Source organism: Aquarana catesbeiana, linkage group LG06 (genome assembly GCF_042186555.1).
Source record: "Aquarana catesbeiana isolate 2022-GZ linkage group LG06, ASM4218655v1, whole genome shotgun sequence".
In the NCBI taxonomy this organism is placed as follows: Eukaryota; Metazoa; Chordata; class Amphibia; order Anura; family Ranidae; genus Aquarana; species Aquarana catesbeiana.
Window position 1 is genome coordinate 265,927,228 of NC_133329.1, and position 24,098 is coordinate 265,951,325.

At 41.2% G+C, this 24,098-nt stretch overlaps 1 protein-coding gene across 6 annotated transcripts in view; it reads left to right on the forward strand.

Moving 5' to 3' along the window:
• The window catches only part of NBEAL1 (neurobeachin like 1), a 371,002-nt gene that overhangs the window by 161,983 nt on the left and 184,921 nt on the right, over positions 1-24,098 (forward strand). For 4 of the 6 annotated variants that reach the window (XR_012244983.1, XM_073633306.1, XM_073633307.1 and 1 more), the window contains exons 11-15: positions 8,487-8,573; positions 10,140-10,223; positions 11,837-11,935; positions 20,672-21,252; positions 23,388-23,520. Coding sequence is in view for 5 of the 6 variants with exons in the window: in XM_073633306.1 (XP_073489407.1) it covers positions 8,487-8,573; positions 10,140-10,223; positions 11,837-11,935; positions 20,672-21,252; positions 23,388-23,520 (984 nt within the window). In the remaining variant the exon portion in view is untranslated. The remainder of the gene's footprint in view (positions 1-8,486; positions 8,574-10,139; positions 10,224-11,836; positions 11,936-20,671; positions 21,253-23,387; positions 23,521-24,098) is intronic. The other 2 variants (XM_073633308.1, XM_073633310.1) reach the window with 1 other exon arrangement.

The following is a 24,098-nucleotide window of genomic DNA, read 5'->3' on the forward strand; positions in this document are numbered from 1 at the left end:
CTTTTGGCCACTGGAAGGGAAGAAAAATAATTGGTAGTTCTGAGTTTGAGGGGGGCATGTCTCTGTCTCCTCTTCCTCATGTGTGACATTCCAGTTGCTTGGCAATGAGTTTATCAGGCACCCGGAGAGTCTTTAGATCTTCAAGTCATGAATTAAAGAGGAAGTAAAGTCTTCCTCTTTAATTGTACCTACAGATAAGCCTATAGTAAGGCTTAAGGCTTACCTGTAGGTACTGTAAATATCTCCTAAACCTGCACCGTTTAGGAGATATTTACTATATATGCTGCTGCCGACGTCATCTGCGCATGTACACTGAAGGAACGGCTTGCTCGTGCTGTTTCTTCAGGGCCCGAGCCCAGGGCGTGCCGTAACTCTGGGAAAGATGTCGGCCTAGCTCATTATGTCTTTGTCTTGCAGGTTTTTTTTTTTACTTTTTTTTGAGGTTTACAACCTCTTTAAGCCTCATACACAGTGCTAGTTTTTTTTTCCATTTAACCAAGCGAGCGAAAAAGAAAACTGACAGCTCAGGTCGGAGCTGCTGTACTAACAATCTGATGTTAGTACAGCAATCTCCCCTGCTGTGCTATTGTGTTTTGACAGGGAGGTTGCCCCCCACCAGAACACTCCAGTCAGTGCTCTCCGCACGGGCTGAATGTCAGCCGGTTTCTATCAAACTGGCCAATGCCCCCGAAAATTTAGCCGTGTGTACTAGGTTTTAGAGCTCACACATTGCTTTTCCTTCTTCCCCAGAGCAAATATATTGGCAGGGGAGTGAAAGAAAGGTGAGCATAAGTTACTGCCGGGTTGGCATTAAAGTAAACCTATTGCTTTAAATAAAACGAGGGTTTATTATCACTTTAATTTAAGTCTGACCCACTTGGTGAAAATCTTTTTAGGGTGGTTCTTTCCATGTTAATTATATATGGAACATTGCAATTATATCCTCCTGTTTGGTTAGAAATTCACGCCTGCATCCCACTTACTTCCTGTTTCCAGTGTACTAAGTAGATCAGTCCCAAGATTAAAAGAAGGCATTTCAAGGATAGGGCTTCAGTACATGTACGTTGCAGTGGTTACATCTTTATGCGGGCAACATCTGAATTTTAGAAAATCCTAGTTAGCTGCATATTGAAATAGGTAATTTTTATTAACCTTAAATTACAAAATGGCTAATGTGGCAATTGCTTTTCTGGTAAAACGAAATTTACTCTCAAATAAACATTTTACATTATGAGTTAACTAAATGGCTTACATCTCATATAAGCTTTAACTTGTTAAAGCAGGCATTGCAATAAAATGCATGGTCTGTTTATTAGAGCTGGGCCCCCTCCCTCCTGTAAAAATTGATGTACGTGAAAAATGTACCTGTAAGAAAAACCTTGGAGATCCTATCATAAAGATCATTGTGCAGCCCTGTTAAAGGATAACAATGCTTTTGTCCCTGCCATTCGAGTGTCCTTTTGTATTGTCACCTTGTCACACACTCTTCCCAGAGGAGTCCATAATAAGCCAAGTCGGTTCACATTAGACAGGCATGGTCCACTGTCACCACCAGCAAGCCTGCCTTGAGAAATGATCTGCAGAAGTTGCTGGAATGCATGTATGTAGATAGAGAGAGGCTGCAAGAGATCAGCGGTTCTCATGTGTAACAAGGAATGAAAAAAATATTTTATTTAAAAAAAAAAAAATGTTTATGATGCAATATGCTATAGTGAACTAAATGTAATTCAGTTTCAGAGATTATCTTTAAATAGCTGTTAAGGATCCATGCACAAAATGCGGTTGAAAAAATGCCAGAACCTCTGCAGAAAAAGAAGCATAAAAATGCTCATAGTGGCTTGTATTGCACAAGAGTTTATAGTGCCTTGACATTTTACATATTTTGTCAAGTTACAACCAAAAACGTAAATGTATTTTATTGGGATTTTATGTGATGGACCAACACAAAGTGGGACATAATTGTGAAGTGGAAGGAAAATGATAAATGGTTTTCAAAATTTTTTACAGTTAAATATCTGAAAAGTTTGGTGTACATTTGTATTCAGCCCACCTGAGTCAATACTTTAACCACCTTTCGCTGCGATTACAGCTGCAAGTCTTTTTGGGGATGTCTCTACCAGCTTTGAACATCTAGAGAATGACATTTTTGCCCATTCTTCTTTGCAAAATACTTCAAGCTCTGTCAGATTGGATGGAAAACATCAGTGAACAGCAATTTTCAACTCTTGCCACAGATTCTCAATTGGATTTAGGTCTGGTATTTGACTGGGCCATTCTAACACATGAATATGCTTTGATCTAAACCAGGGGTCTCAAACTGGTGGCCCTCCAGCTGTTGCTAAACTACAAGTCCCATCATGCCTCTGCCTGTGGGAGTTATGCTTGTAACTGTCGGCCTTGCAGTGCCTCATGGGACTTGTAGTTTTGCAACAGCTGGAGGGCTGCCAGTTTGAGACCCCTGAATTCTAAACCATTCCATTGTATCTCTGGCTGTATGTTTAGGGTCGTTGTCTTGCTGGAAGGTGAACCTCTGCCCCAGTCTCAAGTCTTTTGCAGCCTAACAGGTTTTCTTCTAAGATTGCCCTGTATTTGGCTCCATCCATCTTCCCATCAACTCTGACCACTTTCCCTGTCCCTGCTGAAGAAAAGCATCTCCACAATATGATGCTGCCACCACCATGTTTCACAGTGGGGATGGTGTGTCCAGGGTGATGTGCTGTGTTAGTTTTCCACCACACATAGCGTTTTGCTTTTAGGCCAAAAAGTAAAAATTTTGTTCTCATCTGACCAGAGCACCTTCTTCCAAATGTACCCCAAACTGCAAACGGGACTTCTTATGGCTTTCTTTCAACATTGGCTTTCTTCTTGCCACTCTTCCATAAAGGCCAGATTTGGGGAGTGCGTGGCTAATAGTTGTCCTGTGGACAGATTCTCCCTTCTGAGCTGTGGATCTCTGCAGCTCCTCCAGAGTTACCATGGGCTTCTTAGCTGCTTCTCTGATTAATACTCTCCTTGCCCGGCCTATCAGTTTAGGTGGATGGCCATGTCTTGGTAGGTTTGCAGTTGTGCCATACTCTTTCCATTTTCGCATGATGGATTGAACAGTGCTCCGTAGGATGTCCAAAGCTTGGGATATTTTTTTAACCCTGCTTTTAACTTTTCCACAACTTTATCCCTGACTTGTCTGGTTTCATGATGCTGTTTGTTCATTAAGGTTCTCTAACAAACTTCTGAGGGCTTCACAGAACAGCTGTATTTATACTGAGATTAAATTGCACACAGGTGTACTAATTAGGTGACTTCTGAAGGCAATTGGTTCCACTAGATTTTAGTTAGGGGTATCAGAGTAAAAGGGGCAGAATGCCAATGCACTCCACACTTTTCAGATATTTATTTGTAAACATTTTTGAAAACCATTTATCATTTTCCTTCCACTTCACAATTATGTGCCACTTTGAGTTGGTCTATCACATAAAATCCCAATCAAATACATCTACGTTTTTGGTTGTAACATGACAAAATGTGGACAATTTCAAGAGATATGAATACTTTTTCAAGCCACTGTATGCACGGTTATGGGCATTCATTTTTATAAGTGTTTTTTCCAAAACATTCCCCCGTGCTCATTTTCACTATAATCGTACACTTGAAATCTGTGAATGCTCCTAAAGGCAGCATTTCTGTGCATTAGGCATGTTTATGCACGTAAAGCATTTTTTTCTGCTCGAAAGCTTCTCTCAAAAACGCACTTGTTTTTTTTTTTTTTTAGCCTGAAAATGCTCCTCTACAAATATGTACGTAAACACCCAAATGTGCATGGACAAATAGGCTAACATAGAGGAGGAGCAGCAGCTGGAGCATGTTACATGTTATATATGGGTGTAATGCGTAACATGCTCCAAAGGTGAATTTAACATTTAACACAATTATAAATGCTTTGGCAGGCAAGACCGTTATGTATAATTAATTTAGTTGCCCTTTAAGCTGTTTACCTGCAGTTCAGCTTTAGTATCTCTACTTTTATAGAAAAATATAAAACAAATAAAAAATAATACAGTATATACAATTGCTACACAAGCCTATTTTGTAATTTTTGTAATTTAAAATTTTTAAAAATTACCTTTTCCAATCTGCAGCCACTGTAATTTCCGGCTTGTGTGATTTGCTCACTTATTTTTCCATAACTCCGCACAAAGATAGAAGTCAAATTTTAGACACCCTCTGCAATAGGAATTTCAGTTTTTGTAAGATACTTCCCAAAGTTTAGATACTTTTACAGGGATGTTGACCCTGCAGCTTTTCTCATTATAATACTGAGAGTGCACTAGCTGATTATAATGAACCAGCTCCTCCCCCACATTCAGAATCAGTCTACAATAAGTCTGATGAAACAAAGCTATTTTTTTAGCGCAACGAAAAGTAGGAATCTGCTACAAAGTCTGTTAAAATTCCTTCAGGCTAGGTTACCACTAGTGCAATTACCCCATGGCCACATTTGCGCAGACACCGCAGCCCATTCATTTGAATAGTCTGCTGTGTCTACTGAAAACGCAGGGAAAAGGTGTCTGCAAAGAGTGCTCTGCGTTTTCCAGCAACTGCGCTGTGGTTTCCAGTGTGTGGGGATGCCATTGGGAACTAATGGCATCTCCTCACGTCTGCTAACAGCATTGTGTTTTTGCTACGGGTGCAAGAAAGTGTGCGTTTTACATGCAGTCCCACGCCTGCATACATGTGACCCTAGCCTTATTGTACATTGATCACCCCGAGGGAATTGCTCCTTTTTTTTCTCAACAAATGTGAGCTGCTCTTTAAGGCTTATATATTTTAGGACTCATGAAGACAGACATAATGTGAACAAATAACTTTTTTGTAGTCATGTACTTATTGTAAATATATTAGATAACCAAATAAAGATTTGTTTTATGTCATACTAGCAAAATGGTGCCTGTTTGTTGAATAGGATGAATACCAAAGTGTGCGTTGGTGCAGTAGCAGCGGGTACAGGGGTGCAGGCATGGTAGTTAGATGTGGGCTACAGGGGGTGCGGGCACAGTGGTTAGATGAGATGTGTAGGGGGGTTGCAAGTGCTTAATTGAAATATAAAGGTGGTTTACCAAAAGGGGATTGCAAGTGCTTAATTGAAATATAAAGGTGGTTTACCAAATGATTTGAGATTGTTCACACAATAGTTGTACAGATTTAATAGGTAAACGGGTTTTCTTTTTATATGATTGGATAATTTTAGTGAGACTTCACACAATACAGGCATACCCCACTTTTAAGTACATAATAGGGTTTATTAACTAAAGCTGGAAAGTGCAAAATCAGGCTCAGTTCTGCATAGAAACCAATGAGCTTCTAACCCCAGCTTGTTCAATTAAGCTTTGGTAATAAAACCTGGAAGCTGATTGGTTTCTATGCAGAAGTGAGCCTGATTTAGCACTTTCCAGCTTTAGTAAATAAACCCCATTGTGTACTTAAAAGTGGGGTATGCCTGTATATTGTTTAGCAGGGATGGAGAAATCTATGTGTATATGTATAACCAAGAGCTCAGATCTCAAACAGACTTCATGTTTCCTGTGGAGGCTATGCGCTCTAGGTTGTTAATCTCTGAAAGTCAGCCCTTTCTAAGTGGAAGGGATTTCACAGTTTCCCTAAATATACTTTAATGAACAATTCCACCCGACACTGAGAAGTCAGACTTCCACAGCATTTTGGTTTGCAAACCACACAATGTCTTGTGACCTAACATGGTGGTTCCTGAAGAGACACCAAATTTCCATTCTGTCTTCTCAGCTGAAATAAATATATACACTGCGCTTTCAAATATACTCTTCACATTATATATATATATGTGATAACCAAAACGCAAATATGCCTGTGAATCACACACCGTGATACATCCAGTAACTAGTGACTGTAAAAAGTCACACTAGTAAAAAGTGCTATAACGTGCATCTACATGGCGATTGGTTGTATCAAAATTATTGTTCATAAAATCATATAGTGTTCATAAAATCATGTAGTGTACATAAAATCATATAGTGTTCATAAAATCATTTAGTGGACTCAATCCTCTAAAACATATAGATGAATAAAAAGTGCTTCTATGTGCATATGTGTCATCCAATTATTTCAATTCAAAAGTGCTTCTAAAGTCCATGCGATTTGGAAACTGCTGTGTAAACAATCCAAAGCAAGCCACAGTGATCACACTCAGGTGCCCCCTAGGTAGTTCCCTGTATCGATACACGTTGGGGAGGGGACAGGATGGACGTTCAGCAGGTGACCTGTCAGGAAAGAACCCCATACCATCCCAATATCGATCTGGTATTTTTACATGCCATTTGCTGTTTGCCTGATGTAGAGTGGCGTACTGACGCGCCTATACTATGTGAGTACCCCATAGGGTTTTTTTTTGTGATTAATAAACTGTTAAAACGTTATTACACCATACAGTCTTTTTTTCACTCAACCGAGGTATAGTGCTGATGGGTCCAGGAGTCTGGTTAAAACTACAGAGTCCCAGAGGTGGTTCACAGGCGTGTATTGACTAAGCTTAAGTGCAAAGTCACATGCTCAGAGGTGAGCGTTTAATACCTAGGGGGCACCTGAGTGTGATCACTGTGGCTTGCTTTGGATTATCTACACAGCAGTTTCCAAATCGCATGGATCACTGCGGCTTGTTTTGGATTATTTATACAGCAGTTTCCAAATCGCATGGACTTTAGAAGCACTTTTGAATTGAAATAATTGGATGACACATATGCACATAGAAGCACTTTTTATTCATTTATATGTTTTAGTGGATTGAGTTCACTATATATTTTTATGTACACTATATGATTTTATGAACATTATATGATTTTATGAACACTATATGATTTTATGAATAATAATTTTGATACAACCAATCACCATATGGATGCACGTTGTAGCACTTTTTACTAGTGTGATTATTTATTTTCATTTATATGTTCATTATTTGTTGCACTATTGTCACTTTTTACAGTCACTAGTTACTGGATGTACCACGATGTGTGATTCACACGCATATTTGCACTTTGGTTATTACATATATATAATGTGAAGAATATATTTGAAAGCGCAGCGTATATATTTATTCCTGCTTTTATCTGCATGTTTTTATGAGACGTGTTTAACGCTTGCAGCTGTTTCACGGTGCCATTTAGGCAATTTATAATCAGAGGAGGCTCACAGGATCTTTTATATATACTTCTCAGCTGCTGCATTTCCAATTGCATTCTAAGTCACACAAAATACATGTGTTACAGCTAACTCCATTAATTTTATTTGAGTTGGGTGGCAAGATTGTGACAGCTGCATTTTAGTTGACTTTAACTATGGCAGCTGATAGACCCAGCACAGAATTTTTACTGATGGCTCTCCTTAAAGAGGAGTTCCACCCAGGGGGGCCGTCAAAAAAAAAAAAAAAAAATTAAAAGTCAGCAGCTACAAATACTGCAGCTGCTGACTTTTAATTGGACACTTACCTGTCCCTGGGTCTAGTGATGCGGGGGATCGAAGCCCCGCTCGTCCCCCCCCTTCGCTCGTCGGCGCCGGCATTTCAACTGTGGGCGCCAGGCTATGGCTTCACAGCCTGGCACCTACTGCGCATGCGCGAGCGGCGCCGCGCGCTGTGATTGGCCGCTCAATCACCTGGGACCTGTAATGGGTCCCAGATGATTGACAGGAGGGAGGGAGCAGAGCGGAGCCCTTCCTGTGCCTGGGGGGAAGTGATGTCACCAGCCCAGGCAGAGGAACAGGCAGACTACGAGGGACCACCTAGCAACAGGCATTTAGAGGTAAGTAAAAAAAAAAAAAAAAATATCCAAATGTTTTTTTGTTTTTTTTTTAAGAATTTTTCCAGGTATTTTTGTTTTTTGGGTGGAACCCCACTTTAAGGAGTGTATTAACTGTCCAAGAATTTTAACTGTTGGATGAGCTTGAGAGTTCTTAAAACTCACCACTATCTGAACATCAAAGTTGTGTTTTTTTTTTTTTTTTTTTATCCAGTCAGCGGCAAGCTGTGTCCTTCACTGGCCAAAGCACATGCAAACGAAGTGGCTGGATGATGGTGACATCAGTGCCCTTATGTAGACACATGACACCATGTCGTTAAATAAATATGGGCACATAAGGTCACTGATGTCACCAGCATCCCACCCCTTTGTTTAAGTGAGCTACAGGGCAATGAATGACCCAGTTCGCAATTGATTGGACTAAAAAAGATTGTAACTGATGTTGGGATATAGCTATGTTCGGAGGACGCCTGAAATCATCTCTATAACATGTTTGTGTGCCATGTTTAAACCTTTAATAAAGCTGTTTTCTTTATATGCATTATGTGCAATGTGCCAAAGGTGTTAATGTGCATGTTCCTGTTGAAACCTGTCCCCCTTGCCCCATGGCTGCTGCTAACTGATAATCCACCTCTCTGCAATGTTCTTGTCTCCATCCTGCAGCTCTTGTTAAACGCTAACACTAGAGGGGCAGACAAGAGTGAGAAAGACCTTGCCAACAAATTACTGACAGAAATGAATGAAAATCAGGTACACATAGCTGACATCACAGCAAAACTAGACTGAAAACTCCCCAGAATAACATTGCCACCACCTTACTTCAACCCAGCTTGTTCATCTCCTTTATTTGTCCTGTTCTTACCAACATGTTTTCTTTGCGAAATAGAAATAAGCGAAATTATAAGGCTTACTGAGCTTTGGGAAAGAAGAAGAAAAGACAAGGCAGTGCAAGCAATATATCGCCATGTAAAGCAGTAATATTTTGTAGTGTACTTCCTAAGCAAGCCAGATACAACTTTCTTTCCTTCAACCACAGGTTGAAGGTAAGAAAATTGTTCAGTTACCCATCCTCACAGTCATTGTTGATGGGGGAATTCCTATCGCTGTGCTATTGTATTCTGACAGCAGGAGGTTCCCAGCTGTCAGAATACAATGATCACTGCCAGTAGCTATAGCAGCTGGCAGTAATCAGCTTTAAAAAAAAAGCAGACAGGCTGGTTGTACTGATGTTGATCAGTGCATCATCTTCAGTACAACCAGCCTGCCCATAGAGGGATTGAAATTTGTCCGGTTCCAAACTGGCCAAATTTCGATCCGCTTATGGCTGGCCTTAAGATAAAGTACAGGTACATCTGTCTTTTTTTTTTGATACTACTAAGCAGGAAAGTCACTTTGTATATCTAAAAGCTCATAGATCTACCCCCATCTGAACAAAAAAAATAAATTTTCTACACAATAATAGTAAACTGTACCCAGTTTTCATGTAAAAAAAAATAGTAAGGCAAGTAACTTTCTCCTGCGCTCATTCCCCTAAGTATATACAAAGTCACTGGGATTTGTCTGGCGGTAGTTGCTTAACTGCCTGTAAAAATGTTATGAATTTAACTTGTGAGAGGGATATGAAAGCTGACCACCAACACAAATTCCTTCATCATAATCTTTGCTTGGTATTTATTAATCTGCCATTGTGGCTGAATTGGAGCAATGTGCTGGCAATGTTTTTTATTGTAGACATAGTGATGCAGTGAAATATTTCCATATTTAAAGTAAAGTTATAATTTTAGCATTTCGGTGGACTGGTATTCTGGGCTTTCTGTGTATGTGTGGACATCTGTGTGTGCGCGAGCATTCCTACTCTAAAAAAAACATTCCCTTCCTCCCAAAGAAAGCCCGATTATTACCAAACAATCTAGTAGTAACCTCTTTTATATAAAAAAAATATATATTTATAGAGACACAAAATCAGATCCTTCAGCTATTGATTAGCCCCTAGAATATATGTATTCTGTACACATCAAATCAACAATAAAAATATATTTAATATGTTTATTTAAGCAGGTGTGATAAATTGGATTTCCTGTTTACCTACTTGAATTTCTGAGTGCGTGTTCTGTCTTGCTTTTCTCTTATTGCTTTACAGGCTGTTTTTTTTTTTTTAGAAGTACTGGTGGTGGGATTGTGTTTATTAGTGATAAAAAAAGCTAAAACTTTTAAATGAATCACACTTTTTCTTTCTTTTGATTCCAGCTGAAAGGTCCAAATGCCTCATTATAAATGATCTCCTGTTCAGTAATTTCTGTTTTTCTACCATTTTAGGTGTTTCAGGAACAGTTAGACTGTTTGTGTGTCTCAACACTTAAAGCACTTACAGCTGTGAAGCACAAATCTCCTGGAGCAAAGGTAAAGCATGTGAAGCTACGTACGCTTTGCTGCAAGTTGTATTTTCATTTTTACAACTTTATCAGTGTTTATTGGTTTTCGCATCTTGGTTAGGTTACTGTTGTGCCAATATGTATTTACGAATAGGACTCTGCACTTTAAAACGATCAGCGAGGGGCACTTGAAACGCAAACATGGGCAATGATTTTTCTTATCATATTGTGTTCTTGAGATCACAGCAGGAGCTGTGGGAGAAGAACTACAATCCCCAGCTGTGCACTCTCCTTGATAAATAATAAAATATGATTACAATGGTTCAGCTCATTACCATCCACTCATTCAATTTTTTTTCTTTTAATAGACCAATATTTTTTTCATGTTATAATATTGCTTGTGCAGTAGGCAGTGAGGGGGAAGTGCCATAGTGCCAGCAGGGATCCACTGTTGCAGTCCTTGATGAATATAAAAAAAAAAAATCATTGGGTCAACTTACCACCATCCCATTATAATTGAAATTATCAGTTTGCATAATAAAATGTTATCTTTCATATACACCAGGAGTCTCCAAACTTTCTAACAAAGGGTCAGTTTACTGTTCTTCAGACGTTGGTGCCAGACTTTGGCCTTTGGGAGTAGAACATGTCCCTGTGTCAGTGGGAGGAATAGTGCCCCATCATTCATGTCAGCGGGAGGGATAGTGCCCCATCATTGGTGTCAGCAGGAGGAATAGTGCCCTATCATTGGTGTTAGTGGGAGGAATAGTGACCCATCGTTGGCATCAGTTGGAGGAATAGTCCCCTATCGTTGGTATCAGTTGGAGGAATAATGCCCCATCGTTGGTGTCAGTAGGAGGAATAGTGCCCCATCGTTGGTATGAGTTGGAGGAATAATGCCCCATCGTTGGTGTCAGTAGGAGGAATAGTGCCCCATTGTTGGTATCAGTTGGAGGAATAATGCCCCATCGTTGGTGTCAGTGGGAGGAATAGTGCCCCATCATTGGTGTCAGTGGGAGAAATAGTGCCCCATCATTGGTGTCAGTGGGAGAAATAGTGCCCCATCATTGGTGTCAGTGAGAGGAATAGTGCCCCATCATTGGTGTCCATGAGAGAAATAGTGCCCCGTTGTTTGGGTCTGTGGAAGGAATAGTACCCATTGTTGGTGTCAGTGGGAGGAATAGTGCCTCAAGGGCCAGATAAAGGCAAGCAGAGGGCCACATACAGCCCCTGGGCTGCAGTTTGGAGACCACTAATATACACAGACACATCTTTGACGCCTTATTGTAAACAATTATGACTAAATTTCCTCTGATGACCACCTCCTCTTGCTGATCCTTCTGCCATTGCCTGTCAACTTTGGCCATATGGACATATTGTAAATGAGGAATCCTGCAAGGACAAGCGAGGCAACCAGCAACAACTGCAGTGGAGAGGAGTTTTTCAATCATTTTACCAGACAGGAAATGAGAGAAAATCTGTGGAAGTCGCAACAGTGAAAGGTCCCAAGTCTTTGACATTCTATCCAAAACAAAGAAAAAAAAATTGTTTAACACATGTTAATGCTGTAACCTACATATATATGTATGTGTTTTAGTACAAAATCTGTATTTTTGTTTTATTGGATGCTTTTTGTTTTAGGAAGTATTTAAGGAAAGAATTGGTTACACTCATTTGCTTGAGGTGCTGAAATCTCTTGGACAACCATCTCGAATGTTACTTGAAGAGCTTCTTAACATGGTAATCAAATTATTTTTTTTCTTTCTTGGACATGTTTTTTGTTAAGCAAGTGCTTTTTGTAACAAAATAAAAAATACATAAAGGTTTATCCTTTATTGTGCGTATAGGGACACAGGATCAGCAATATTTCATAGACAATAGGTTATACCGCTGCCTTCAGGAGAAAGTCAACATCAGCAGCAAAAGAGCCATTGGCAAGCCAGCTATAACCCCCTTTCTTTTTTTATTTGGAGTATCTCTTGCGGTATAACACTATGAGTATTTTTCTTTTTTGGGATCCTCTAATACCAACTTTGGCGTGAGTGAGGAGGATTTTTTCTAAGGACACAATATTGAGAGGTCACAAGGGAATAAAGAAAATTCTGTAGCGTTATATAGAAGGCTCACTTTTAAAAGTTGGAGGGTTAGGCTTGGTTCACATATATGCAAATTGAATGCATTTTTAACCGCATCCAAATCGCATAATATGTGAACCGGAAGCCTTCTCAATTTCACAGGTTCACACATGTGTGGAGCTGCTGCGGTGTGGTTTTAAAAAGGGTCCTGTGCTTTTAGGTAAAAATTTGCACCTGAATCGCACCTGAACCAGTGTACAGATCCGTACTGGACTGCTGCACTGAAACCGTGGCCTCATATGTGTGAACACAGCCTAAGAGTACATACAAAGGGGTCGTATGAGCAGACCAAACGGTTGTTGTAACACACTTATTTAAATGTGAGCACATTTATTGGTATTTTGATCATTTTTGGAGTGGAACATATGACACTATATAGTTTTTTTGTTTTTCTTTTGGAGATTGATTATCCTGGAGATTGGAATTCCATCATAAAATTCAAGACAACGAGAGACATTTAGGATTCAGATAAATGTACTTTTTTTGGACATACAGATCAATGAGGGAACACTTCATGGACAAATCTGAGAATACCATTTGTCTAAGTGCTGGTTTTAACACATAAGTGATTTCTCTTCTGCTTGGGGTGGCAGATTGTTTCCAGCTGTTGTGATTGCCTAAGAGGTTTTAGTGCACTGGTACTTGGTATTAATGTTGCCAAACCTGCCTGTGTCTCTGTACAGGCCAGCATACCTCCTTTTTGATTCATTGCCATTATTTCAACTGTGGAAAGGTTTTAGGGTTTTTATTCAAACTATTTCACTGTTCCAAAACCAAAGAAGAGGCAACGACCCCATCTTAGATCTGAAGGCCCTATATCTGTTAATTCCATCCCCAAAATTTTGCAGGTTTGTCATAACTTCCCTCTATCAGGGTGACCTTCCAGCCTCTGTGGACATCAAGGATGCTTACGTGCATGTCCCCATCTTTCCAGCACACCAACACAACCTTCGATTGGTGGTAAGCACACAACACTATCAGTTTGTAGCCATTTGGCTAATCTTTTGCACTTCAAGTGTTGACCAAAGTATTAGCACTCGTGTAGACCCAAATACTGGCTGATAATATACTGTGGACTGTCCAGACTAGGGATGAGCCGAACACCCCCCCTGTTCGGTTCGCACTAGAACATGCGAACAAGAAAAAAGTTCGTTCGAACACGCGAACACCGTTAAAGTCTATGGGACACGAACATGAATAATCAAAAGTGCTAATTTTAAAGGCTTATATGCAAGTTATTGTCATAAAAAGTGTTTGGGGACCTGGGTCCTGCCCCAGGGGACATGGATCAATGCAAAAAAAAAAACTTTTAAAAACGGCCGTTTTTTCAGGAGCAGTTATTTTAATAATGCTTAAAGTCAAACAATAAAAGTGTAATATCCCTTTAAATTTCGTAGCTGGGGGGTGTCTATAGTATGCCTGTAAAGGGGCGCATGTTTCCCGCGTTTAGAACAGTCTGACAGCAAAATGACATTTCAAAGTAAAAAAGCCATTTAAAACTACTCGCGGCTATTGCATTGCCGGTCCGACAATACACATAGAAGTTCATTGATAAAAACGGCATAGGAATTCCCCACAGGGGAACCCCGAACCAAAATTTTAAAAAAAAAATGACGTGGGGGCCCCCCTAAATTCCATACCAGGCCCTTCAGATCTGGTATGGATATTAAGGGGAACCCTGGCCAAAATTAAAAAAAAAAAAAAAAAATGATGTGGGGGTCCCCCTAAATTCCATACCAGACCCTTCAGGTCTGGTATGGATTTTAAGGGGAACCCCGGGCCAAAAAAGAGGGGGGACGAGAGAGCGGCCCCCCCTCCTGAACCGTACCAGGCCACATGCCCTCAACATTGGGAGCGTGCTTTGGGGTAGCACCTTGTCCCCATGTTGATGAGGACAAGGGCCTCATCCCCACAACCCTGGCCGGTGGTTGTGGGGGTCTGCGGGCGGGGGGCTTATCGGAATCTGGAAGCCCCCTTTAACAAGGGGACCCCCAGATCCCGGCCCCCCCCCTGTGTGAAATGGTAAGGTGGTACAAAAGTACCCCTACCATTTCACTAAAAAACTGTCAAAAATGTTAAAAATGACAAGAGACAGTTTTTAAAAATTCCTTTATTTAAATGCTTCTTCTTTCTTCTATATTCCTTCATCTTTTCATCTTCTTCTTCTGGTTCTTCTGGCTCTTCTGGTTCTTCCTCCGGCGTTCTCGTCCGGCATCTCCTCCGCGGCGTCTTCTATCTTCTTCTCCTTGGGCCGCTCCGCACCCATGGCATGGGGGGGAGGCTCCCGCTCTTCTCTTCATCTTCTTCTCTTCTTCATCTTCTTCTCTTCTTCATTTTCTTCTCAGGGCCGCTCCGCATCTATGCTGGCATGGAGGGAGGCTCCCGCTGTGTGACGCGTCTCCTCGTCTGACGGTTCTTAAATAATGGGGGGCGGGGCCACCTGGTGACCCTGCCCCTCTCTGACGCATGCTGACTTGACGGGACTTCCCTGTGACGTCACGGGGAATGCCACAGGGAAGTCCCGTCATGTCCAGTGCGTCAGAGTGGGGCGGAGTCACCGGGTGGCCCCGCCCCCGTTACTTAAGAACCGTCAGAAGAGGAGACGCCGTCACACAGCGGGAGCCTCCCTCCATGCCAGCATGGATGAGGAGCAGCCCGGAGAAGAAGATGAAGAAGATGAAGAAGAGAAGAAGATGAAGAGAAGAGCGGGAGCCTCCCCCCATGGCATGGGTGCGGAGCGGCCCGAGGAGCAGAAGATAGAAGATGCCGCGGTGGAGATGCTGGACGAGAACACCGGAGGAAGAACCAGAAGAGCCAGAAGAACCAGAAGAAGATGAAGGAAGATAGAAGAAAGAAGAAGCATTTAAATAAAGGAATTGTCAAAAACTGTCTCTTGTCATTTTTAACATTTTTGACAGTTTTTTAGTGAAATGGTAGGGGTACTTTTGTACCCCCTTACCATTTCACACAGGGGGGGCCGGGATCTGGAGGTCCCCTTGTTAAAGGGGGCTTCCAGATTCCGATAAGCCCCCCGCCTGCAGACCCCCACAACCACCGGCCAGGGTTGTGGGGATGAGGCCCTTGTCCTCATCAACATGGGGACAAGGTGTTTTGGGGGGCTACCCCAAAGCACCCTCCCAATGTTGAGGGCATGTAGCCTGGTACGGTTCAGGAGGGGGGGGGCGCTCTCTCGTCCCCCCCTCTTTTCCTGCGGCCTGCCAGGTTGCGTGCTCGGATAAGGGTCTGGTATGGATTTTTGGGGGGACCCCACCGCGTTTTTTTTTTTTTTTTTTATTTTGGCTGGGGTTCCCCTTAATATCCATACCAGACCTGAAGGGCCTGGTATGAAATTTAGAGGGACCCCCACGTCATTTTTTTTTTTTTTAATTGTGGTTCGGGGTTCCCCTGTGGGGAATTCCCATGCCGTTTTTATCAATGAACTTCTATGTGTATTGTCGGACCGGCAATGCAATAGCTGCAAGTAGTTTTAAATGGCTTTTTTCCTTTGAAATGTAATTTTGCTGTCAGACTGTTCTAAACACGGGAAACCTGCGCCCCTTTACAGGCATACTATAGACACCCCCCAGCTACAAAATTTAAAGGGATATTACACTTTTATTGTTTGACTTTAAGCATTATTAAAATCACTGCTCCTGAAAAAACGTCCGTTTTTAAAACTTTTTTTTGCATTGATCCATGTCCCCTGGGGCAGGACCCAGGTCCCCAAACACTTTTTATGACAATAACTTGCATATAAGCCTTTAAAATTAGCACTTTTGGTTTCTCCCATAGACTTTTAAAGGGTGTTCCGCGGCATTCGAATTTGCCGCGAACACCCCAAATTGTTCGCTGTTCGGCGAACTTGCGAACAGCCAATGTTCGAGTCGAGCATGAGTTCGACTCGAACTCGAAGCTCATCCCTAGTCCAGACCCTAAAAAGTTGGATGCTAAACCTTCAAAATTCAGCACTGAAACTGACTCCAGAGAAACTTCTAACTCTATATTCTTAGACTCGAAATCTGCAGTAAGGAGCTGTCCGACTTTGTGATTCTGCATGAGAGTTCTCGGTTTTAAGATAACCTCGTTCAAGGCCATCCCAATTGTACATTTCCACTTCAGACCCCTAGAACTCAATATCCTGTCTGTGTAAGACAAGAAGGTGCTATGGCTGGACAAATCAATGCGACTACACCCCAAGCCCAGTTATCTCTGGTCTAGTGGCTCAGGTATCCAGCCCTGGAGTCAGGGAAAGCCCTCCTTACATTATCCTTGAAGATGCTTATGATGGATGACAACAATGTGGATCTCCTGGCCTCCACTATCAGCATTAGGCTGTGCAGGTTCATCTCCAGATGCAAAGATCCACTAGCAGTGCTTGAATGAACCAAAGGATGATGGCGCTTCAAAAATCTTTGCAGCTTTTTTATTTCTTTAGTAAAACATAGCATCTACAGAACTTACCAGGAATTTCTTTGCTTCATACTCACAAATACTTAATTAGAGAGATCTCTTATGACGATGTGCCTGTATGAAAGAAACAAGCAAGAGATCTCTATTCCTGGTGTGTCTTGTAAATGCCATGCTATTTGAATGAGTAAAAAAGCTACAAGTATTCTTGGAACGTCGTCATCCATTGTTTCATTCACACATTGGTCTGTAATGAGCTAGGCAAGCACAGCCGATTCTCAGCTGGGAAATGTTCATATAAAATTCCTTTCACATCTGCTCTAAAGGAGCAGATATGGTACTGGGTGTCTCTCATGTAGTCCCACTGGTACAATCAGCAGTGACTCGAGGATCTAAATTTCAGTTATTTCAGCTCTTCAAAAGCCACATTTTGGACCTATCAGAAATATTCCCCTTTCTTTTTCTCTACTCTCACAATGTTCCTTGCTTGCTGCCAATACCTCTGCAGGGTATCCCTGAACTGGTTGCCCTTGCTTTCTAAAGAACCAGTTCTGATCTTACATAAGGACAAAGTCGTATTGAGGCTCAGTGCCTCCTTTCTTCCCAAGGCGGTTTTTGACTTTTACCTCAACCAGAACATTGTGCTCCATCTTTTGTCTGCTCCAGTAAATCCAAAAAATACTTCTCTTCACTGCTTCAGTGTTGTTCATGCAGTTTGTGTCTATTTTACATGCATTGCTTCTGTTATAAAGTCTTTTTATTTTATTATTCCCAATAGCCCCAATAGCTGCATCTCAATCACCATTTCTTGGTGGCTCAGGCAAATTATTATTCAGTCTTAAATTCTTATTCGGGCTTATGACCTTAAGGATAAAGTTCCACCTTTTCATGTCAAAGCACACTCTATCTAGGTCTAGAGTGTATCAAGCAACTGTTTTTTCGTTTCAAATGTTTCTCAAGGTGGATGTTCAAGCCTCATCCGATGCCAGCTTCAGTTGTAAGGTCTCCTGAACTGCGGGCTTTCCCCCAGTATGCCCACCTCTCAGTTTGACTGATTTTGGACATCCCTATTATTATCCCATGGTTGTGCAACTAGGATTTTATATTGCTCTGGGTTATATGCAGCTCTCTTCAGGTGATTGAACACTGGCAAAAAGAAGTGCTGCAATGACACCCCCCCCCCCCCCACTCCTAATAAGCCTCATCTTTTTTATATGGAGATTTTCTCTCTACAATAGTTCTTCTATCAAATTTCCTGGCTGCATCATAACCACAGCAGTTTCTTCTGCAGCTTCCAGATTGGTTGTCTCCTTGGCTGTGCCATAGGACTGTATGTGGACCCTGCCAGATGGCACTGTGTCCTTTTTAGGCACTCCTCTTGGCATGTAGTGCAGCAAGTGGTGTTGGGCAAAGTGTGCTACAAAAGTCCAGGGCCATGATTTGCCAGCGGCAGAGCCCTGTCCCTAAAGACCCTTGCTAGGGGTATGCCAATTTGTGAAGGGTAAAGTCAGGATGGGATCTGATCCCTTCTAGTAAAAACTCCAGCAGCAAGTGCAGGTGGAAGCCCTTTAAACATTCCTGCCCAGGTTGCCTAACCACCTCTGCCCAGGTGTTGTTTGGAGTACAGCTGGTGATCATCCCTCTGGTGGTTACTGCTTGGGCAAGGGAGCGCCATTTTCATTTTAAAAATGTACCCCATTTACTTGCTTGGCGTGGGTCTGTGCAGTGCTGCTGTACCTGTGCATGCTCCCCTAACAGTGTTTTAGTGTGCTTGCGTGGCCTTAGGAATTGGCACTCACTTTACCTATGTAGCCATTTTCTCTGTTTTGTTATTGAGACTGTGTGCCCTGCCCCTTCCTCTTTCTATGCGCACCTCCCAACCTGGCAACAGCTCCCACTCCTTATTCCTGGCACAGCACATTGGTCTCACTGTAATAACTTGGTTCTCAGCAGCCTTCAGTGCCTAGTACAAAAGGGCTTTCTCTCCCTCTGTACAGCAGATCCAAAACCAGGGAAACAAACCCTTCTCTTCAAAGACGTGAAAAGTTCTCATGATGGATATCAGCCTTTTAGACTGGGATGCAGTTCTGGGTATCCTTTTGTTCATTGGAGGAAGTCCATCCTTCCATCCCGAAGCTCAGGGCAATTTGATTGCGCCTGTAATGCTGAACCCCTTATTTGCAAGCTCCCGAAAAGGATCAACTGAAAAATCAGCCATCAAGGAGGCACCAGAAGTCACGCTGTTCAAAAGGAAGCAGATCTTTTGGGCAGAATTGCATCTTCCTGCCTGGTCTGCCATCCAAATCCCAGGAGTGGAAAATTGGCAGGCAAACTTTCTCAATCATCTGGATCTGGGGGAATAGGTAGTCCATCTGGAGGTATTTCAAGCCTTTTACCACAGGTGGAAGACTCCAGATGTGGAGCTTTTGGCATCCAGGTTCAACACCAAACTGGACAGGTTTATTGCCAGCGCCCCCCAGGCATTAGCAGAGGACATTGTGATGATGCTGTGTAGTCAGTTTAGCCTTATCTACGCATTTCCCCTCCTCCAAATGTCTGCTCCAAAGGATTGAGATGGAGGGAGATAAGAGGTCATATGTTTCTGGTGATTGAGATGAATTACATGCATTGAGTGGCATGCCGGTGGATTGTACTGTACATGGGATTGCACCTTTATCACTGAGGATTAAGTGTTTTGTCTTTTGAAGATGGACTAGATTTAATGAGCAATTGTGCTATATTTTCTAAGTGTGTGGACCTTGTACTATTGGTTTATCACTTTATTCCACACAAATATTAGTGATGTGATTACATTTAGCACAATATGTTCATATTGTATTTTTTAAATATGGGTATATAAATTGTCTTATCAGTTTTTGAGTGCATCATGGTGTAAGGGAGTGCTGGATGTTTATATTAATATATAATTATCTAAGGGATAAAGCTGGGAAACAAATAATTAAGACAGAGAAGGAAAAAATATTTTTTAGTGCAGGTACTTGATTTATATAATCACCTGAAGGTAGCTGCATATAGCCCAGTGTAATGTCTAAAGTTCAAGTGTCCTGTCCTGTACTGTACTCCAAAAGAGATTTTACTGGTAAGGTAACTATCCTAATTTTTGTACTTAACGTGAAATCCATTTCTTGGTGTTCATAAAGGGACACAGGTCATGTTCCTCTGTGTTTGTGACCTACACATAATACTGCTTTTGTGCCAAACTGAAGCATGTATTTTCCAGTATGTTTTTGAACTGTGAAAAGAATTTGCAGCACTAATAATATATCATTATTTTTTGTAAATTCAAGCAGTGTAACTACCTGAATTTGACTTTGGTATCTGCTGCTTGCTTGCTGTTTACTGTACAGCAGAGCTCCGAGAAGGGGTGGGAGAAGTAGCACAGCGATCCAGTCAGGTGTGTTGCGGTACAATGATCATGATAATAGGAAGAGAGAGCAGAGTGACAGATAACCTCATCAGTGTACTGCTTCTTCTTTCAGTGTTCAGTCCTGCTCTGGAGGGTGGGGAGACCTGTAAGTGAAACTGAAACTTTAGCAGGAAAGATCAGGTGACTTGAAAAATCAGTCCCCTCCCCTGCTAGGCAGGGCAATGCTTTGTGGAAGAACTCCATACATTTCAGGACTATAGGGACAGAAATTCAAATCTGTTGGCAGTTAGAACCACTTCATCTATGTATTCCACCTGTGTATTTAGCTGTGTATTTATTAAATAGTAAAAACTGAAGAATTCCATTTGGCCGAAGAAAATTTAAAATTGCATTTCATATAAGAGGCATTTTGTAACACAGGTTAATAGATGCTTGCTACCCTTTTCCACTTCTGTGTCCTCTTCAGACAGATGATGGTAGGTCTATACTGTATGTGTTTATTAATCTTCCACTCTGCTGACGTTTTTGTTCTTTCTCCATCTTCAGGCTGTGGAAGGTGAACATGCTTCCGTTGGGATTTATGGCATCAGTAATGTCCAGCCTTTGCTCCTTCTTATACAGTGGCTACCAGAAATTGGGTCTCATGATCTACAGAATTTCATCTCAGACTGGTTAAAAAGGATTTGCTGTATAAATAAGCAGAGTCGGACTATGTGTGTCAATGCCTGCATGGTCATTCGGATTATTGAGACACTCACTGCTCACTATTCCTTGCACCGAATCTGTGCGGAAAACTTAATCAGTCTTTTGGGGTCATTGGGCAGCCAGTCAATGAGCTCGGAGGAATTGTTTAATCTTACTGCTATGCTGAGGACAAGTGAACCCAAAAAGGGCCACCCTTATGTTGTTCCTGTCACCCGAGCCATGCTCACTATTGCCCGTAAACAGGGACTTGAGAGTGCCTTGCAGTACTTTAATCTGTCCCATAGTTCATCGGGAATTGCTATACCCACCATTCAGAAATGGCCTGGCTCTGCATTCACATTTACTGCCTGGTTTTGTCTTGACCAAGACCAGTCCACCTTTGGAATTTCCAGCAGTGGCATGAAAAGAAAGCAGCTATATAGGTAGTGTATCTGGACAATATAAACACAAAGTCAGTCTAAACTTTGCATTACTTTCTATGACAAATGTTACATGGCGTTCTTCCTATTTTTTGTAAAGAATGAATGATTACAAACAAAGCAGCCTGGAATAGAGTAGGTAACAAGGGCATTGCTTATGAGAGAATTGTCATATTCTAAAATGTAGAGTGCATGTAACGAACATTGATAATATAAATTATTAGTGACACATAGGATGTAGAATGCATTTAACTAACATTTATAATATAAAATATTAGTGACACACAGGATGTAGAGTGCATGTAACTAACATTTATAATATGAAATATTAGTGACACACAGGATGTAGAGTGCATGTAACTAACATTTATAATATGAAATATTAGTGGCACATAGTAAACATATATGGGCATACGTGTTTGTATGAGATTATGGTGTAATTTTTAATATGGTCGGTAGTGGGTGGAATTAAAGAAGAAGGTCACAATTCCCTGAACTTGTAGATACATTTTATGGAATGATCAGATAAATCCTTCTTATTTTTGACTCTAAGCTTCATCCACCAAAAGTGATATTTTAATTTTATGCTGAAGTCAGACACTGACTACTTTGATATTTTGCATACTCTAAAAGGAGAATCTCCTTGTTATTGTTTCTGACTGCAAGATGTGGACATCTCCACTGACTTTTGTCTGCTTCAGCTCCACCTGTAGCAAACATCAGGTAGAGAAGAAGGTGTGTACGCATGGGAATTCAAATGCATCAGTATTGAAATATCAGTTTTGGTTAGAGTGAACCATTAAAATAAGTAAACAAATTATACATTTACTATGCCTATGAACTGTTAAGCTATGCTTAGAATGTATATAAATCAGTAGCCCTAAAATGTAACAACTTAAAAGCTTAAAATGATAGCTGTAAGGCCTTATGCACACTTGAGCTCAAAAATGCTGCTTTTACTGGCGTTTGAGCTTTTTATTTCTCTGCCTCCATTTTGACCTATGAGTCCATGCACACTATAGGTGTTCACAGGTAAGAACCCCCCCCCCCCCCCCCCCCCCCCCCACCAAAGTCACATTCAAGAGAGGAGTTTTGAGCATAAAAACAGACTGATGCTTCTAAACACAGGTAAACGGGTCTAAACACACCTAATCACGTTTAGTGCTTGTGCTTTTTTTAATTTTAATTCCCAGAATAAGTTAATATTCTGCCCAATGAAAGAAACGCCCAAGCTTTTGATGCCCCTAAATGCATTTGCTTAGGCAAGTTCTTTAAGCTGCTTTTCTCCTGCAAGGATAATAGCTTTTTTAAAAGCCCCAGTGTGCACGAAGCCTCAAGGTTTGCCAGTGTTCTTGTATCAGCTGAACCTTCAGGCCTTTAAATGGCTGGTGTCATAGCTGGTCACATGTGCAACACCATGGCCACTGCAGATCTAGCGGCCAAGATGGCACCTTACATGGGTGTAAAGGATAGGAGAGTATAGTGTTCCACTTTAAAGCGTATATGCACTTATACTGGCTTTATTATTGTGTCATGCTAAGTTACTGTAAGTTTGCAAAGCTATTTTACTGAGTGGTTAAATCCCCTGTCAATTTTCCTAGGGATGCAAACTAGAAGTGAGAGGAAATCTTCCCAAAGTCAGGGGAACCTCCACCTTAGACAGCTGTCACTAGAACATTTGTCCCTATTTATAAGATTTCCCCTCACCACTTGCTGTCTTGCCAAGTCCAATATTTTAGAATTTTCCCTTTCTGTCTCTGTGACAGTGGTTAATAGGACAAAAGGATAGGTGAATTTCCCCAGTGGGGATACAGACAGCAATTAAAACTTGGCAGGGGGTCTAATCCCCTCACTCTTTTCACAATTAAAAATCAGCGATTTTTTCTTCACATACTCTAACTTATTTTATTAGAATGTGCTATGGTAGCTGACATTCATTTTGGTAATAGATGATGAAGCTGGGGTTTTAAGCCTTTATTTTTTTGTCTATGAGCATCATTTGACTAGTGACCTTCAGTGTTACGAAGTGGCACTCAAAAGCAGTGGTTTTGGTTTCTGAATTTGGTGGGTGAATACTTGTAATAAGATTTTGCTTTACAGCTATTCTTTTTTTCTTTGACTGATTTCTTTGATTGCAGCTTCTTTACCAGCAGTGGTATGGGGTTTGAAGCCTTTATCACATCCTCTGGATTCCTGGTTGTTGCAGTATGCACTAAAAAGGAATACACAACTGTTATATTGCCTGATCACTGCTTCTGTGATTCTTTGTGGGTAAGTGCTACTACACATCAGTATGAAATGAGAGCTGTAGATAAAGTTCAATATAGAGCCTACGTTACATTGATTAATTAGTTTAAACAGAATGTATAGTAATTTCATAGTCTTTTTAGGTATGCGTGTAAAATAAGAGATTAGCTTGATATAAAAAATATTATCAGTGCTTTTTAAAACCTTGTTTCTATATATCATAGGAAGTTACAATATCTCACAAAAGTGTGTACACCCCTCACATCTTTGTAAATATTTTATTCTATCTTTTCATGTGACAACACTGAAGAAATGACACTTTGCTACAATGTAAAGTAGTGAGTGTACAGCTTGTATAACAGTGTAAATTTGCTGTCCCCTCAAAATAACTCAACACACAGCCATTAATGTCTAAACCGCTGGCAACAAAAGTGAGTACACCCCTAAGTGAAAATGTCCAAATTGGGCCCTATTAGCCATTTTCCCTCCCCGGTGTCATGTGATCTGTTAGTGTTACAAGGTCTCAGGTGTGAATGGGGAGCAGGTGTGTTAAATTTGGTGTTATCGCTCTTACTCTTTCCTACTGGTCACTGGAAGCTCAA